Source organism: Chiloscyllium plagiosum, chromosome 17, assembly GCF_004010195.1.
Source record: "Chiloscyllium plagiosum isolate BGI_BamShark_2017 chromosome 17, ASM401019v2, whole genome shotgun sequence".
NCBI lineage: Eukaryota > Metazoa > Chordata > Chondrichthyes > Orectolobiformes > Hemiscylliidae > Chiloscyllium > Chiloscyllium plagiosum.
The window spans coordinates 54,484,968-54,504,992 of NC_057726.1; the positions used below are offsets into that span (position 1 = coordinate 54,484,968).

General features: G+C 40.2%; 1 protein-coding gene across 3 annotated transcripts in view; it reads right to left on the reverse strand.

The window, feature by feature from the left end:
• The window catches only part of fhod1 (formin homology 2 domain containing 1), a 313,847-nt gene that overhangs the window by 10,730 nt on the left and 283,092 nt on the right, over nucleotides 1-20,025 (reverse strand). For all 3 annotated transcript variants that reach the window (XM_043707126.1, XM_043707128.1, XM_043707127.1), the window contains 7 exons: nucleotides 19,262-19,417; nucleotides 16,959-17,141; nucleotides 16,178-16,297; nucleotides 15,923-16,084; nucleotides 14,144-14,334; nucleotides 10,250-10,442; nucleotides 611-764 (listed from right to left, as the gene is read on the reverse strand). In XM_043707126.1, coding sequence (XP_043563061.1) covers nucleotides 611-764; nucleotides 10,250-10,442; nucleotides 14,144-14,334; nucleotides 15,923-16,084; nucleotides 16,178-16,297; nucleotides 16,959-17,141; nucleotides 19,262-19,417 — 1,159 coding nt within the window. The remainder of the gene's footprint in view (nucleotides 1-610; nucleotides 765-10,249; nucleotides 10,443-14,143; nucleotides 14,335-15,922; nucleotides 16,085-16,177; nucleotides 16,298-16,958; nucleotides 17,142-19,261; nucleotides 19,418-20,025) is intronic.

The following is a 20,025-nucleotide window of genomic DNA, read 5'->3' on the forward strand; positions in this document are numbered from 1 at the left end:
TCTGAACTACAGTGGCGTAGGGATCAACTGTTGGCCTCAGGGGCTCCTGCAATAGGGAGAATTAAAAAATAAATCAGCCAAAATTCCTGCCGCTGATTAGTATCTATCGGGAAAGAACATGTTTATGGAAGTCAGATGCAAGTATCATCTAGTTAGATTGTGATGCACATCATTGATGAAATAGCCCCACAATATACTTTCCATGTTGCTTCTAAATTGAAAATGCTTCAATTGACAGGATTCTGGAGGGAGTTCATTATCAATGGACTGTGACCTCAGCAAGGGCCTGTACTACCAAGTAACGAAGGCAAGAGAAATTGGACTGTCCACAGTAGCTTTCATCGTGTGCATCGAAATTCTACAGCTTTGAATCCAGGAGGATTTTAAATTGTTTCTTAAAAGAATACAATAAAATACAAAGAACATTGATAAATACTGAAACAGATTACAATAAATGTTGCCTCAGGACTGAATGTTGGAGAGAAGTTCACCTGCATTCACATTAAAGTTCTTGAGCCAAATTGTGTACAGTCCAAGATGTGCAGATTGCTAAAATGCTCTGACTAGACACAATGCACTCCCAACGAATGAAATTAGAAGTAAAGCTCACATCTATTGCCTCTGCTCCTTCGGGTCTGTGGCTCTGGAACAGACAAAACATTCTTCATGTTTTCATGCTCTTCATCGGCTTGTAGCTGGTGATCTGGCGTTTCAGGGGCTGGGCTACTCTCAGTGCTACCAGCTGCTGTGGAGAACTTTGCAGTCTACAATTGTATTTGACGAGAAACATGGCTCAGTTAGACTGGTTTTCAACATAAAATGGACTTGTTTCTGCTCACATGACCTGAATGTTTTGGTCCCTTCATGATACACAAAATGCTATAAATTAATGGCAAACATTATTATATTGTAAAAAAAAGGGTGAAGCTGATACCCTATAGTTTTAATTGGTATGATATTATTTGCATCTTCATTCATCGGTAATTAACATAAATATTCACAGGGTATGGGAGTTTGGACAATACATTATTAATATGCTAACACACAAACTTAGTGTTTTATTATGCTATGACTGCTTTTTGAGGAATATACCTGACACTCAAAAAGTTCAATGAATGCAAACCAGCAACTAGCAAAGCCAGTATAGAATACTATGAAGCTAATACAGTAGGCTACAAGTCAGAGGCGATTGTGATCAAACCACAGTACTCTGGTCAGACTAGGGTCCTGTTCTGGTCACCAAGCCACAAGGGAAATGCTCAATTCTTGGAGACAGTGCAGAGAAGACTGAACATATGCCAAAAGAACCCCAGGCTCTTTGGCCTTAAAAGGAGGCTTCTTGCACTGTACTTAAAAGTTATTTTTAAGATGTTTAATGGTATGGAAAAGGTGAACCGGGAAAATACTTAAACAGACTTTGCAAGATTTGGAGAAGGAATGCAGGTTCAAACAAAGGAAAACTTAACATGTGCACATCCAAACATGCAAACACTTGATTTGATTTATTTATGTAATGTGTGTCTGGTTACAAAACAGTGAAAAGTGCTGTATTGTATACATTACTTATTGAACGGATATATTCTTCGAGATAAAAAAACCTGACAATTCTTCAAAGGCAGTTGGATACCCAGGGTCTTTCTGGATGTATGTACCAAGATAGACCTCAGGGTCTCCCTCATCAATAAGTACCTTGAAAAAGAGAAATCTAATCTCCTCAGGAATTTTATTATACAACCAAATTCCAAACATCATGCTCCTTTTTTAAATGTAAATAAAGATATTCATCATGAAACTACGTCAGCTTATTTTGATGTTGACACATTTCTAGTAAAGTGACAACACAGTAGCTTTTTAATTTGAAAGACTGCATTTTTATAAATTGCATGTTATCGTATTTGATGTGAAGATAATGGAATAACTATTTACCTATTGGACTGAATTGTAATCCACAGAATAAGGGATAATCAAATAATCATGCTCAGGTATTGCCACCTGCTTTTTCATTTGTGTTTATTTTGGATGCATGACCCCATTTAGTGTCTTTGGGTATATTCTCTGAATTTGGAATAATGAAAGCTGTTTGGCTTATGCTTAACATCTTGCAACCACTTGCATTCCTGATATCTGATTAACCAAAGGGCAAGTGTGCAGTGACAAATGTACTTGAAAATAACTCAAGCAAATCAAAAGGTAATAGTGCTCAAAAATAATCTTGCATTGGTCTAAACATTGCATTTGGTCTTGAAAAACAAACAAACAAAAACTCTCTTCTGGGTCAGATTGACCTCATCAAAATAACTCAGCCGAGAGCCAAATATTAAAACAGAGTTGGACATTTTTCCTACTTAATATCTAATTTTTTACAAAATCAGACATGGCGCACATTCTTCAATTTTATAACCAGCAATCCCTTGAGTGTAGCAAGAAGAGTTCGAATTTTGTGCTTGTCACCCTGACCTACACACTCAGAGACACCGTCATTCTTGTTGAATTATTTTCTGGTATAAAATTAAAATAGTCCAAAGGCCAAACTCAATTCAAATTACATGTGAGCTGGAAGTCGCCATATTATTTTTGTTAGAATGTCACTGCGTACAATTGCTCAGAATAAGGAGCAAGAACTTAGAGAAAAAGCAAGTATTTTCCAGCCAGGTGAGGGGTTGAGTTTAGAGCGAGTTGATCAATAAGACCAAAAGTTCTATAGATGGTTTCAGCCTGCTCTCCCCAGAATGAATGGGGAGAAAACAAAACTACAGAATGAATTGCATAACCAAATTGTTGATTTCTTTACCTGCTTGCCTTAGTTTCCACCCTTATGGTTTGTAATCCATTTTAGTCTCTGGAGTTTAATGCTCTTATAAACAATGAAAGAAACTTGTTAACAATCCTGTATTTGTAGATGAAGAGATTTTCTATACAGTGCTATAATGTTGCTTGAGGTTTGTTGTGCCCATAAAACATTAGAACTGGAGAGGAATTGATAGGCAAATCAAATCAGTAGTGTTATAAATTTTGTAAATGTTAACACATGGAGAATACTTGCACCAAATGAAGCGAGATAGAAATGTTGCTTGTGTTTTTGTGCTAGTTTGACTCAGTGCAGAATTGTACTGAAGCTTGTGTGTGATCAGCACAGTGTGCATTCCAAGAAAGGAATTAAAGCTAGTTCAGGGATACAGCAACAATTTGAAAGTATTTTTTGGCCTTACTTTAGCAAAGTAGGAATGACACCTCCTGCTTTAGTGGAACAAATCTCTTTCTCAAATAAATCTAATAAACTTTCTAAGAGTAGACTTTATTCTGTAGATGGAATGATCTTGTAAACTGAGAAGCCCTGAAGTGAATGACCAAAGCTCAGTTGTTGATGTCAATGGTAACCCATTTACAATGAATAAGTTATTGTTGATGTTTGATTTGGAAAACTTGGACTGATTGTATAGCACACCAGCAAGATAAGAAGACAGAAAATGAGATAAATCACAATGCAGTGATTAGGCAAAGTCAAGCTTGGATTTTAAAAGCCTGTTGATTACAGAGGTTAGAATGGTTAAGCAGGACAAGGAGATGAATGTTTATGAATTCTGGAAAGACTTGTTTACTGTTCCTGCTTGCAACAGACCTGAAGGACAACATACATGAAGCTTTGGAAGAACAAGGAAAAAGCTCAGAGAACTAATGATTACAATACTATTTTAAAAAGACAAGGTGCCTCGAAAGCCTGCAAAGGAGAGAGACATAGGAGAAAGTGAGGACTGCAGATGCTGGAGATCAGAGTCGAAGAGTGTGGTGCTGAAAAAGCACAGCCTGTCACAGGCAGCATCCGAGGAGCAGGAAGACAGATTGGCAGTTATCTAAAGTCAGCCTTTTTGTACTATTAGAAGACAGTTTCTGAAAATGCAAGGAATAATCTTGGGCTAGAAAATGGAATTTACAAATCAAAATCTAAGTTGTTATAAGGTAAAAGAAGAGTTTGGCAAGAAAATGTAAGTTCAAATTTGTCAGCAATGGAGATATTTCTGATTTGCCATTTGGAAGACAAACAATTGGATTTAAGGCTAATCTGATGGCGTGACTCAAGAGTAGCAAACACTTTCCAGTTTATAATATATGGAGCTGCTTCGACTGGGGTGTCCAGATATAAAGGGTCAGCTTTTGGCAATTATTCCCACTTTGAAATGACGCAGTAATGGGTTCCTGAGTACTGCTGTCACTCACTGAACTTAAATAAGACGAGATTTTCAGTCCCAGCTCACTATGTTAGGGATAATGAAGAGAAGGAGAAAGTGAGGTCTGCAGATGCTGGAGATCAAAGTTGAAACTTTATTGCTGGAACAGCACAGCAGGTCAGGCAGCATCCAGGGAACAGGAGATTCGACGTTTCGGGCCTGTGCCCGAAACGTCGAATCTCCTGTTCCCTGGATGCTGCCTGACCTGCTGTGCTGTTCCAGCAATAAAGTTTCAATAATGAAGAGAAGGGTCACTGAAAATTTGTTAGCTGAGGTAGGTTTCAAAAGTAAGCATAACAAATGAGTATTTGCACATCCACTATTATAATTAGATGACCGTACTGATACCCTTAATGCATTCAACTGGGATGTAATTGCAATCCAATTTATGCAACTTCCTTACTCTTAGTTTAAGTCACAAAATTATTCTTAATTTCTGTGGAAGACTTGGCACCGAGCATGGACACTTATCTGAAATTAACTTGTTCTGATCTTTTATGTTTATCAAAGAAAATAGCGGGTGGAGCTTGTTCATGTTGCTCTAGTTGTTTCAACTCAGATCCTTCAGCTCCTCCTTGCTGTCGTATACCTGAACCAGAATCCTGAGAGGTCACGGGTTCAGTTTCAACAGTGGCTCGACAGGACAGAAAGTCGGCCTCCAGTCACGACACTGGGCATGCTCAGATCACGGAATTTGAAATGATCACACGGTCCTGTGGCATTAACTTGCCTTTCACTGGATTTTCAGTTACCAAGACATTATAATCTGATAAGGTAACCCTGGCCTCTTGAATATACATTTAAGCCCTCAAGAGAGGAAATACAAGCCCATAATTCACCACTTAGAAGCAAGCTTTGATCTATAGTGCCAAGCTACTATGCAGACCTCCCCAGTGCACATCCAGAATGTCAGTGATACTTGGGGACTTGAAAAGATGACCTCATGCAGACCAGGAGGCCAAAGCCCTTAGAAACAGAACACGCGTACAGCTCAGCCTCCTGCATTGCACATTCATTCCGTTCAACTGCTGTTAGATTAAAAATCTTTCATTGAACTTGTCAAGCATTTCCTCTACTAATGGTTCAATGTTAAATGTTTCCATTTCAGACATAGTGGATAGCAACAAGAATTGTGTCTCCTTATTCTACGTCTAATTGGGCTAAATTATACCTCATGTTTAAGAAAAATCCTTTTTGTATAAAAACATAATTCACTTTGTTACACCGCAATTTTACATTTCAATCCCCAGAGTGGATGAATCTATCTTAGACACATCTGATGCCTTGGACCTGTGCCTTCATTCCTCTCTGCATTGTTTTGCAAAGATTCTTCCAATATGTTTCAATTTAGAGTCCCAAGGCTCAGCCATGAAATATCCAAGGCTGGAAGAATTTCTACAGGGCTCCAAAGGCAGGTATTCATGACAAATTCTTAAACAATAACCCATACGGTCTCTTCACAGGGTTTTTATTGTCTTAGAACGTAAGGAAATCAGAGCCTGGGATTGTAGGCCTTGTTGATGTTTACAGGCTACTGAAGAGATTCCATTTTCAAATAACCATAAAGCAAAAAACAATGAAACCAACTGAATAAACTGATCATTCACATGTCAGGAATGAGGTTTACTCCGGTCATTTGAGGATAACAGACTTCTGTAAATGATACATAAAAAGCTGAAATTGCTGGGGAAACTCAACAGGTCTGGCAGCACCTGCAGAGAGAAAGCAGAGCTGTGTCGTATGACCCTATGACTCTGCAATGTTTTGGGTTCACTGACTCTACCTATGAAAAGGCAGTAGATATGCTATAGACATGGGGTGGGAGTGGAAAGGAGTAGGAGGCAGCACTGGAGCCCAGAGAAAGAGAACAGCAGACAAAAGGATGAATAATGATGAACCAGAGAGAAAGAAACGTTGATAATATGGACCATTAGTAGACGATGATGAAAGCAGCCTATGTCATGACAGGGACAGGGGTGTGGGGCTGGATAAATGGCATGGAAGAAAGTAGTTAGGCTCCAAAATTATTGAACTTGATATTAATATTTGAAAGTTGCAGGGTCTCCAGGCAGAAAATGAGATCCATCCTTACAGCTTGCACTGAACTTCGCTAGTGCTGGTGCACTGAAGTGACAGGCAACTGGAAGTCCAGGGAAACGTCTGCAGAGAGAAAGTTGGTGTTCTGCAAAGCAATTGGCCAGTCTGTGCTTTATCTCCTCAACGCAAAGGAGACCAGGTGGTGAGCAGAAAGTACAACAGATTTCACCTGGACAGTGTCTCTGTGGCCTTGGATAGCGAGAAGGGAGGAAGTAAACGGGCAGGTGCTACACCTTCTGCAGTTGCAGGGGATGGCGCCCTGGGGCTGTGGGGAGATGCTGAGAGTGAAGGAGGAGTGGACCAGCTTGTCTTGGAGGGAATGGTCCTTGCAGAAGACTGACAAGGGAGAGGAGCGGAATGTGTGCGTCTGGTGGTGGCATCTCGCTGGAGGTGGCAGAAATGGCAGCGAATGATCCTCTGGATGTGGATCTCGGTGGTGGTGGTAGTTGAGTATTTGAGGACCCTATCGGAGTTGAGGGCAAGGAGAGAGGGGGTGAGGGCAGAAGTGCAGGAGATGGGTCAGACCTGGCTGAGGGCCTTGTCAACCACGGTGTTGGGAAATCCTCAGTTGAGGAAGAAAGTATCAAAGTTGGCATCATCAGAACAGTTCCAACAGAGACGGAGGAATCGGGAGAATGGAATAGAGTCTTTACAGAGACAGGGTGTGAGGATATATAGTCAAGGTAACTGTTGGTGTCAGGGGTTTGTCGTAGATATTGGTGACCAGTCTAACCCCAGAAATGGAAATAGAGATATCGAGGAAGGGAAGAGAGGAATCAGGAATGGACCAAGTGAAGCTGGAAGCAGGTTGGAAATTGGAAGCAAAACTGATGAACTTTTCCAGTTCCAGATGAGAGAGGGAAGCAGCACCAATGATGTTATCAATGTACCGGATAAAGAGTTATAGGTGGAATAGGAATGGAACAAAGAATGTTTCACATACCCCACAAAGAGACAGACATGACTGAGGCCCGTGTGGGTACCCATGGACACCCCTCTGACCTGAAGAAAATGAGAGGATGAGCTCAGGATGAGCTCAACCAGATGGAAGGCAGTGGTGATGGATAGGGATGATTCTGGCCTTTTATTTCTGTAAATGTTACTCTGATAGAGCCAAATAACAAAAAAAAACAGGAAAGGCTGGAAATACTCAGCATGCCAGGCAGTACATCTAGAGAGAGAATCAGCGCTAACATTTCACCATTGACCTGGAGCATTAACTCATTCTTACTTTCTACAGATTTGGCCAGACCAGCTCCGTCCAGGATCATTGAAACTTTACAGCATAGGGAAGAAACCACTAAGTGCAATGCAACTCACTACCAGAGCAACTCAACTAGTACCCTCTGTCAACTCCATCTTTACCCTGTAGCCACCTTGTTTCTTTTACCAATCACTTTAAAATGGTGGTTCCTTCTTATTGACCTTCCTGCCATCAATGGTAGCAGTTTCTCCCTATATACTAATCAACACCCCTCATGACTTTGATTACCTATGAACAAGGAGTAGGCCATTCAGCCCCTCAAGCCAGCTTTACCATTCAAAACCCAAACTCCATATTCAAGCCTGCCCTCGTGAGCTTCTGCTCACTTGTTGGTCAATAATCTCTTTATCACTGCCATGAAAGTATTCAATGACTTGTATCAATTCTGCCTTCAGTTTTCTCTTCTCCAACCTGTCCATGCAATTGAAGCCTCTCATCCTGGGAATAGGACACGAACAGAAATAGGCCATTCAGCCCTTTGAAGCCCATTCAACATTTAGAGACATCACAGTTGATCTCCAACACAACATAACCTGTTTGCACTATCCCTTGATGTTTTTAATATGTAGATAATTATCAACTCAGTTGTGAATATACTCAATGACTAAGTCTCCACAGCTCGGGGGCAGAGATTTTCAAAGATTCAGTACTTGCTAAATGAAGAAATTTCTCCTCTTCTCATCCCTAAATGGCCTGCCTTAGGGAGAAGGTACAGAAGCCTGAACACACGCACCAGCCGGCTTCACACCAGTTTCTACCCTCCTGTTGTTAGAATACTGAATGGACTCACAAACTCCTAACATTCTCCTGTACCTGTGTTTTTGTTTTTGCCGCTGTTTACCTATTATTTACTTATCTATGCTACTCCAGTCACTGAATGATCTTCCCTCTGTGTCAACCCTGACAATCTAGGTAAAAAGGTGGGATTTTTAATAAAATTACATTCCATTTTTCTAAACTCGAGACATTAGAAATAACCTAAAACTTATAATACCATGATTACTTTTCCCTCAATTTTCCCCTACTGATCCAGCATTACAGAATTCTCCTGAATACACTTCAGAAACTTTTCCCCCTCTCTGCCCTTTAACATATGATCATTCCAGACAATAATAGGATAATTAAAGTTTCCGATTATATAAATCAATAGTTTTTACATCTCCTTCTTTTTTTCTTGAAAATTTGTTTCTAAACCATTTTCACTGTTGGTTGACATCGAGAATACACCCAGTAATGTAACGGTACCTCTTTTCTTTAACTTGAAAGAAACAGATTTAATCCTTCACCCCTCTAGAACATCCAATTTCTACTACGCTGTAATATTGTCAGACCTCTACATTTCTTTCCCTCCCCAGCTTTCACGATCACTTTCTACCCAGGAATCTTTACTACCCATGCTCAGTCAGTTTCACCATGGACCTCAACTCTGGTCTCCCTGCTATAGTAAGAATGTTGTGAAACTTGAAAGGGTTCTGATAGATTTACAAGGATGTTGCCAGGGTTGGAGGGTTTGAGCTATAGGAAGAGATTGAAAAGGTTGGGGCTATTTTTCCCAGAACATCAGAGGCTGAGGGGTGACCTTATAGAAGTTCATAATATCATGGGGGCCATGGATAGGGTGAATAGCCAAGGTCTTTTCCCTGAGGTTGGGGAATCCAAAGTTAGAGGGCGCAGATTTAAGGTTAGAGGGGAAAGATTCAATAGGGACCAAGGGGCAACTTTTTGATGCAGAGGGTGGTGCATGTAAGAAATGATCCTCCAGAGGAAGTAGTGGAGGTTAGTACAATTACAACATTTAAAAGGCATCTGGATGGGTTTATGAATAGGAAGGGTTTAGAGGGATATGGGCCAAATGCTGGCAAATGGGACTAGCTTAATTTAGAATATCTGGTTGACATTGACAACTACTTGGACTGAACAGTCTGTTTCCGTGTTGTACATCTCAATGACTATTCTCAATTGTGGGCATGCTGTTGAAGAAATCTTCTTTAAATGTTGCAGTCCATCCTGTAGACTAGACACACCACAGTAACAAAATGGAGGGTTGTGTTGGTGCAGGTGGCACATATGTAGGTGTTTAAGGTGAAAGAGGTGGTGATAATTGAGCGGGCTGCTTTATCCTGAATGCTGTTGAGCTACCCAAACATTGTTGGAGCTATATACATCCAAGAAAGGGGAGACTATTTCAGCACACACCTGGCTGTGCCTTGTAGATGGTGGAGAAGCTTTGGGAAACAAGGTGGTGAGCTACTTACAACAGAACAGTTCACCAGCTGACCTGCACTTATGTGGTTTGCCTGTTTGACTTTCCAGTCAATGAAGAGATCCCAGGGTGTTGATGGTCACACCTGTTGTGATGCAAATAAGGCCTTACACCCAATATCAAGTGGGCATAGAGATTATCCAGTCCGACACTGAGATTGGCTATTTTTAGATCAAATTCGTCTTAACTCCATATTAGCTTCCAATTGTCTCTTCCAGTGACAAACTAAGACCAACAAGTGGGGAGCAAAAATACTGTCCTGTATTAGCATTTTAATCAACAGAAAAACATAGCCTTGTAAAATTGCAGCACCAAAGCTATTTCAATAAAACTGCATTCAATTGTAATTGTTCTCTTTAAAAAAAAACTGGAGATAGAGTTAATTTTAAATCAGCATACCTCTGTGATCATTTTCCCCCTTGTCTTGTTCCTCTCTCGATATGCAGCCCTCTTCTGTTTCTGCTGCAGGACCCGTTCTCTGGTGGTCCGATATTCTAGTGCAAACTCACTAATTATTTTACAGAACCTGGTAATCTTCAGCTCTCGGGCAGAGTTGGAAGGATGGCCCAGGTAGAGCAGAAAAGAATGGAACCTGGAAGAAATGGCGACATGAATTTGGAATTACTCTTCACAGTTGAAATTACAAAGGTAATTCCATGGGTTTTCGACTGAGTTACCATAGTGATGGTACACAAGCTTGATATGGGGCCTCTGGGGTCCAGGCAAAGTGCTTTTGCTTTCAGTGATTAATGATGAATGTAGCAACTTTCACACATCAGATTCCTCCACAAGAGTGCACCAAAGCTCAAGAATGCAAGTTGACAGCCTTCACTGCAACGATCTTGTTCTCTTTAACTGGTTTCAATGGTAGGGGAAATTTGTTACAGACAGGAGTATTTTGTGAAACAAATTGCTGACTGACAATGGCTCCACATACACAAGGGGCTAAAAACTGGCTCTAAATTACTTTTTGCTCCTTGTTGAATTTAATGTTTCGGTTGACAACAATTCTGTGGTTTTGGATCTGTCTGTATTTCTTTGTGTGTGGAAGTTTTTATCTCATGCTATAATTATGCAAACTCCATTAACATTCTGAAGGGACGTTTTTTTCCCCCATTGAGCTAGAAGTGAGAAGCAAAGAGATTAATCAAGGTGAGGGATGTTAATGCTGCAAATGGAACACTTTTGTTTTTGTGCCCAGACTATTTTTCTCTTCGAACATTCACCGATAAGACACTGCTATCAATACACTGTCTGAACGTTAGCAATTGTAATAAGGTCAGCCAGGCGGTCATCATAGAATATGAGTTCCCTGATTGGGGCTGTTAATCTGGTCCAATCAAGGACTCCTGGCTGACAGATATAAAGAGTGTCTGTGATCACACAGCATTTGCACTTTTGTGAAGGGCACTGCTTGTCACTGGCCACTCGGGTGTTTTCCTATCTTCCTGGTGGTGGAAATTGAATAAAGATTCATATACCTTGTGTCTCTCACTGTGTCTCACACCTGCACACACACACACCATGGGTGCTGGGGGGGGGGGGGGAAAGTGTGTCTGACATCCTGTTCACTCAGAGCTAGCTCTGAAAGAGCTGGATCAGCATCAACAACTCTCCACTTGTAAGTAAAGGGTGACTTGGTCACAGAATACCAGCCTCTGTGGAGCTATTTCACCAACCTCAGAGGTTTCTCCATTCCCCACATCAGTTGTCTATGGTTGACTTTGAGAGAGGCAGTGAATTTAGAGCCAATTACACCTAAATTAGTGTCCTAGGGGCCAAGCAGACTAGAAACTGGGGAGAGCTGATTCAGGCTCATTGCATTTCGGACCCATAGAAGTTGCAAAGGGAATTTGTAACCCTCCCATAAGATTATATTGGCTTTAAGCAAACAATATACAGAAATGTATAGTATTGAAATGTCACCCACAGCCAACAAAAGTTTATAATTTACTATTTTTCATTGAGAAATTAATTCCTTAGAAAATCCCCTGCAACCTTTTCAGTCACCTGATTTGTCTTACAGCTGACAGAGTGGACACAGAGGGATCACGATTAGTCTCAGTAGTTCGCCACTAGGAGGCACCAGGTTGTTTCTGGAAATAACTGAGTCACAATAAAAGCCTTAACTAATCAAAACAGTTCAGCTGAAATCATAAGCAGAATAGGTTCACCTTTCCACAGCACTTATCATTTGTGCAGTAATGTTTTGTGCAGTTGTATCATTCCCAAAAAGGTATTTTATTGTCCAAAACACAGCAGTGTGTCTCTGTTGGGCTCAGTGCAGTAGTACAATAGTGCCACTTTCAAGGAGTAATTGCAAGAGTCTGGAAATTATAGTTTTTTGAGAATATTTTCTATTGAGCCTGAAAAGTTCTGTTGGACTTGTTACATGTCCCCCACTCTGGGCTATCCTTACCATCTGAAACTACTGTGTTTCATACTTCCTTTATTTGTATTCATTCCCAGGATGACAGAGTAACCAACTATCGCCCATCCCTATGTATCCCTATCATATTCCTGTTTCCAGAGTCACAGAGACTAGGTAAGGATGGCAGATTTTCTTCCCTAAAGGGCAATAATAAATAACATTGGTTTTGACAACCAAAACAGATCAGTATTTTCATGGTCAGCATTTCTGAGACTAGCTTTTTATTCGAGATGTGTTTAATTGAATTTGAATCCATGTGTCCAGATCATTAGTCCAGGCCTCCTCATTAGCATAATGCCATGATCTTCTCTCTTCCTCCCCTGAAGCTAATGGCTCCTCTCTGCAGTGGTTTCACAGTACTGGCTGCCCTCAAGTGATTCACTTCAATGCAATGTCTTTACAGACTGTTCAACCCTGAAATCATCACAGCTGCAATTCCAGAATGAACTGCGGGGCAGTGACCAAGGATGTGAAATCTGATGGATTGTATTTGTTGAGCCTGTAGCACCATGCAGAGTAGCTACCCCAGTGTAATAGCAGAAACTCCTGTGTTCTGTACGGTTCAGTTACTCACTGTATCCTCCTTTTTGTTGCTAAGTGAGTGGAAGTGAACCTTCTGGGGCTTGCAGTTTGGTCTCTCTTCCACATCCAAAACCATACAATGCAACTGCAAGCTTTTTTCTATAACCTACTGTATCACACCTGGATCTTAGCAAAATACAGATGTATCTTAATCTTTGAATGTGCTTTCAACAAGTGATAGGCACCAAAAACTAAATGACACTTCATATGAGGGTGAGTGGACGGGGGAGAGAAGGTGGTTGGAATTAGTAATTTCCAAAAATAATACTTTATGGGAATTCGTGATGCATAACCTCTGCCTTTCTAGATCCATGGTGCTTGTTTGAACTTAAATTTTCAATGTAATAACAATGATCATAATAATGAGGAGGCAGTGTGTGTTGAAGTTCCAACCTAATGTGGCACAGCATATGGCATGATGATTTTTATTTGGCCTTACTGAGTATTAGTGAGGCCATTAACTTAGAAAGAGAAAGAGAGAGAAAGATAGATAGATAGATAGATGGGTAGGTAGATTGTGACAGAGAGAGAGAGAGAGACAGACAAACAGAAAGCAACTGAAAGAGACAGGGACAGCTAGCCAGACAAAACTAGTGAGGCCATTAACTTAGAAAGAGAAAGAGAGAGAAAGATAGGTAGATAGATAGATGGGTAGGTAGATTGTGACAGAGAGAGAGACAGACAGACAAACACAGAAAACAACTGAAAGAGACAGGGACAGCTAGCCTGACGAAACAGAGAGAGAGAGAGAGAAACAGACAGAGAAAAAGAGAGAGACACACAGACAGAGAGTGATAGAGAGAGAGAGAGAGAGAAAAAGAAAGACAGAAAGACAATTCTGAGAGAAAGAGAGAGACACAGAGAGACAGACAGAGACACAGTGAATCTGACCAAGCCTATAATCAGGAACCTTTTCACACTAAAGGAAATCTGAAATGATCCACCCTGGAAAGCTGTGGATCCTTGGTTAGTTGGAATTTTCAAGACTGAGTTCAATAGTTTTTAAAAAAAAATATGTAAAGACATCAACAGATATGGGGCAAGGTTGGGAATAGAGCTGACGTTCAATGCGAAGATATTCCATCTGAATTGTGGAACTGAATGGCCTACTCTTAATGTTTTTGGCTGTAATGATGGTCCTCACCATTGTAATAAAGTAAAGCAACTTATGGACAATCACTTAGATGCCAGTTCATTGAAAGACTGCTGATTGTAGAATGGGTTTTTACTTTTAACAGAAATCTCACCAATAAATGTATTTCAATGTTAATGATTCTGACCTGTTTATAATTCGACGATGTACCACTTTGAGGATTATAATCCTTTCCGTGCTGTCCTTCAGAAATTCAGTCATTTTATTTTTTAAAACAGGCTTGGTTTCATGCTTAGCTATGACCTTCAGGTGATCCCACGAAGCTTTACATTTTCTTTCCAGCTGAACAAGGCTTTCTGCCAACTGATCAAAGTCAATCTGTGAATGCAGACAAGAGAATGTGAGACATGAGCAACTCAGGAACAATGTCCCATCAGAACTGAACACCTTTGCAGCTAAAAGCAGAAGCACAAATCAGCAGCACGAGTTATGAACTGTAGCTGCTCCCATCAAATGTGGCACATTGGTCAGAAGGGCATTGCATTTGGTTTATTAAATGATCAGTGGAAATGAAAATGCTGTAGATCTGTACATGTGCAGAGGGCAACTTGAAAAGACCCAAAATATGCAAAACAGTCCAATATACCACAAATTCCATTTGTTAAGAAAAACCTGAGACCATACAATTCATTATCATATTGGACTGCATTCTTGGACTGTACATTATAGAATGTCAGACCCTTTTCCACATTGTTTTGCTTTTCTGCAAAATTTCAAAAAGTCCCTCGCAACATCATGAGCAACAGCTTCCGTAAAACTGCATTTCAGCTGCAGCTCACCCATTACAGACATAGATTTTGCCACCTCCCGTGCTTTGAATTTGGGCAGTCCTGCTTTAACTCTTCATTGCTGTCTTGTCAGGATGGTAAGGATGGTTTGAGGAATGCTGCAAGCCCAGCTGCAGTCCGTCCTGGTGCATTGAAAATTGTAGGACTTCGACCTACACTAGCTGAATGCAATGGCAACAACAACCTGCATTATGTGGCCGTTTAACACAGCAACATTTTCCAAGATCCTTCAAAGGAGCATAATGAGACAATAATGGACATCAAGACATTTCTTCATCATCCACCTGTTCAAATAAATACCTATTTTAAAGAGTGGAAAGGTGAAAGGAAATGGGCAGGGAATTTCAGACATTGTGACAAGTTGGCTAAAGTTATAACTTCCGATTTATAGGATGGATATTATGAGGGTGCATGAAGGTTATGATTGGAAGTGTGGATGGGACCGAAACTGTCTTGCCTTTCAGCCAGGCAGTAGATATGTTTCTCAGGTTGAATTAAAACATTGATAGAGCTGAGTATCAGAAACCTTTCTGTGTAGCTATCTTTGTATCAATCATGCAGTTTGGAATATTTAATACCACTAGGTGTATGAAAGAGAAAATAGCAAATTTAGCAGCATCGTCATCCTGCATCAAACCTTAGCATGCTGTGAAACAAACAACAGAAAGTGTTGGAGAAACTCAGCAGGTCTGTGGAGCGTGATGATGTGGAGAAGCCGGTGGACTGGTGTGGACAAAGTTATATTGCACCAGGTTATATTGCAACAGGTTTATTTGGAAGCACTAGTTTTTAGAGTGCTACTCCTTCTTCAGGTGGTTAAGGAGCAGTGCTCTGAAAGCTAGTGCTTCCAAATAAACCTGTTGGACTATATACTGGTGTTGTGTGATTTTTAACTTTGTGGAGAGTGAAACAGATTTAATCTTTCGAGTCCAAAGACTCTTCTTCGGTATTGAGTTCCAATTAGGACTCTCTCTCGGGCTCTCTCTCTCTCCCTCCCCCCCCCCCCCCACCACTGGAGTTGCTAAATTTCTCCAGCATTCTGTTTTTAGTTCCAGATTTCCAGTGTCAACTCTATTTTGCTTTTATTTCAACTCAGTGGGTGTCTTCTTGGCACTTACTTTAGCAGATCTCGTGATTGCTGCAATCTCAGAATACACATCTGTTGTGTCTGGGAATTTCTCCACCACAAGGTTACACATGTGATACAGTAAAGATTGCCTCTGAAGTGTATCCTTCACCTCAGACACTTTCTCCAGATAACTCAGCTCGAATCCTTTGGCCTAGGGGAGAAAAGAAACAAGACCTAATATGTAAGCATTCATGAGGGCTTCATACAGGCATTCCATTATCCTGAAATGAGATTGGCTTCTTACACTGGAATTGTTCAGAAAATTTCCAATCGCGAGTAGAGTTGCCAAAAGGCATTTAAAGGTTTTATTCTTTGCAAGTTGCTCCATTCCATGCTTCAGGTCAAACAGCGGCTCGGCAATTTCCTACAGCAAGAAGTTAGAAGATTCATTTCAGAAGTTTACATGCAAACTTTTTCAAGGGTCAAACTTGAAGAGACTAAATCAGTAGAAATTATTAAGCAAGCAATCTGAAACATTTGAAATATTTAGTAAAATGGATTCACAATTTTTCTTGAATTATAGTACCCTCCTAAAAGCATTATCAGGCACCAAGTTTATAGCTGCAAATCCAATTGTGGATCAAAGATCAACATGTTCAATGATATAATGTAATGAGTCTTTCAGCATTGTTAACTACCATATGCATGTCAATCTTAATATTTCAATGTTTCTCTTAAACTACAAATAAATGTAACAACATACCCATCTAAGCATCTAGAATTACCAAAGCTGCTTATTATCTTGAACATATCAAGATTTGGATTGATCACAACTGATAAATTACATTACATTCTGCATGCTATTAACTCGCTGTGTCTCTACTTATATATGGTATTTTTATGGATTGTATCGTACATAATACAGAAATGTTTATTTATAGTCTTCCCCAATGAATTACCTTTCAATTCTGACATTACACAAAATCCAGAACTCTGTAGAAAATCCAGTATATGAGATTACATTTCTTTTTAAAGCTATAACATTCCATAGCAATGTAGCACAAAGATTCAATAACAATTCCCACCTTTTCCATGAGCTCATAGTCCAATTTGAAAGCCCAGAGTTGAAGCCTGGCTGTAATCCCATTGATTGACGACAGGGTTAAAAGGAACTGTTCTGCCGTTCCCAAAGGAATGTCGGGATTCACCAACTGAGCTTCTTGGATCTTCTGTTTCTCCTCTTCTGTGGGCACCATGGTCAATATTTTCTGTTAGAAAACAGGAGGTGGAAGGATGGTGGGGTTATCAGTGGGTAATTGCATCATTGACACATTAACTAAATATAATTAAGTTAGTTTGAAAAATTCATCCTTCAACTGATTAGGATTGGTCTTTATATGTGTTTATTTTAGAACAGTTGTACTGTGAACCGAATAGCCAGTTAGCTCAGCTAGTTAGAGGGCCAGCGTGTTGCTTGGTGTGTGTCAGTGCAGGCTTTTAATGGTTTCTGACTGAGTTCATTTTGGAGCTTGTGTCCTTGCCCTGCCCCACATGGGACTTAGCCATCGTTCAGTAAATCGTTGCCAAGGACCAGTCTTCAAGGACAAAGAAGAAACATTTCAAACATTAATATCCTTTTATCTCCACAACGAACTCCTACTAATATGTTTAAAAAGCCTCTTTAAAAAATGAGTTATATAAACTGAAATAATTTTTTTTTCGGCAAGGGCATTATAAAACATGAAACCAAGGAGAGTGCAAATGGAGTTAAGAGACAGATCAGTCTTGATCTAATCAAGTGGCAGAACAGACTTAAGAGATTATGAACTGCTCCTGTTCCTAAACAACTGACACTCTCCCTGGTTAAACACAATGATATATTATGTTACTATTAAGTTACATTCACATTCTACTTTGAGAATGAATTGACAACAGGAGCAACTGAAAGTGCCCCAGAGCACACTTACGAAGCATCAGAAAAACTGAAATATCATTGTCACAGTGAGCTGTGTAACATTAGGATAATGCAATTTTACAAGAGTTCTTGCGAACAGCTAATGTATTCTGTTCTTACTGCTGATGTCACACTTTATCAGAATGACATAATCTGTGATGACCCAGATAATACACTGATCTCACCATCAGCCATTCAAAGTTCTCTACTAAAGCTGAACTCATGCAGACATATCTCTGTCTACTTATCTTTGAGATTCACAGGCCCCCAGCTTTTAGTCTTTGTTACGAATGGCAACACAAATGAAAATAAAAGTGAGGAAGAATGAGTCTTAGAGGTGAGCACTATTAGAGGTGAACACTAAATATTTATGGATAAACAAGGAATGAAGTTCCTCACCCAATGTTTGGTCTCAGTCAGATTTCAAAGTCCCTATAATGGATAAGCCCCCACACACCAAGATAATGGATGCTGGCAGGTAATTGAGCCTCCAAGGTTTTGCCATACATATTTTATAAATTAGCTATAGGAATAAATATAAACACATTACAAACAGCATAAATTGAATTTAATCCTCTTGGGTTGAAGAGTTGGCAAGATTTGTGGAGGCTCCATTATATCTTGCTGTATTCCCAGATGGCAGAAGGAGAGAGGATGAGAAAGGAGACAACTAATGGATCTATTGAGGTCTTTCCCAAGAATGAAGGTTGGTAACTAATCTTGGGGTGAACTAGCAAGGTGGAATTAGTGTTGATTATAGAGCATGAAGCAGAGGAGAACCATTGGGTCTAATCCCTTTTTTTTGGTGCAGAGGAATTAGACTTGGCTTGTCACATTTTGGAGGATTTCTAAAGTATAAATCAGCAATGAAATTCGATTTAATTTTGAAAACATGAACAGTTCCTGGCTGAATTGCTTGTCAGCACACCATGTTTAGTCACATTTGTCTGCACTTAAAAAAAAAACACATTGCATGTATGCCATGTCATGCTGCCAGTTCAGTAACCTCCACAGTGAATGTGCTGGAATTTCCAGAGCGACAAGTTGATATTAGTTATAAAAATGACCTGAGTGGCACACAGCAAAACATCCTTTTGCTAGAGATTGAATTTTATTTGGTTGCTTTGCACTTTGTTAGTTTGAATGAAAGTTAGCAATGATGTGTGGCTGCAGGGGTGACTGAGGGAGAGCACCAAAGTGTTCAATCTCTGGGCATCACGGTGTGAGTAAGCTTTAGTAGATCAACTTGTCTTTTCCTGCCCATAAATTTCATACATCTGTATGAAATCTGAATTCAAGTACTAACTGATGCATGCCAATGGTGGAGCAAGCAATGGTTGCAACCTAATGTTCCCATTTGTGTTCTTGTCCTTTGTTAAATTGATGTACTCCCCCAATGCCCCAGGCCTACAGGTTCAAGTTTACTTGCCTTACCTCAATACCTTCCTTGTTTATGGCATATTCATCAAAGTTGAGGATGGCATTTTTGATGATATGAACCGGTGGTAATACTGTGAGCCCAATGTTAATTGCATTACTCCTCTTTGGGTCCAGCACGATTACTTCTTGCCTCTTGGCATCTGTTCCTTTCTAGAAATTAAAACAGCAACACCAAGGTGAAGTTTGGTTGTTTCATTTTATTAAAAAATATATATATATATTTGAAGCACAATAGCCACTGTACTGTTGGGCCATTTGTGGATACATTGGAGGATTGTCACATTTTGGAGGATTTCTAAAGTATAAATCAGCAATGAAATTAGATTTAATTTTGAAAACATGAACAGTTCCTGGCTGAATTGCTTGTCCTCAAAGTATATCCACTGTTTGTGTTGATATTCATCATCACCGTCCATCTATTATCAAATAAATTCAGTCAAGACAATTATAAGCTGCAGCGTGGACAGGAAGCAGGTAGGTTGTTAGCTCTCACTATTCCTTGAGCATGAGTTTCCTTGGATCAATTCTTGAGGATTTTCACAGAAAAGTGGGTGATTGTAGATCTTTCGTGTACTCCAGAAACTCCCCCTATTTTCCTTAGGGTCGGTCCCGCCCCGTGGCCCAACATTTCAACTCCCCCTCCCACTCTGCCGAGGACATGGAGGTCCTGGGCCTCCTTCACCGCCGCTCCCTCACCACCAGACGCCTGGAGGAAGAACGCCTCATCTTCCGCCTCGGAACACTTCAACCCAGGGCAT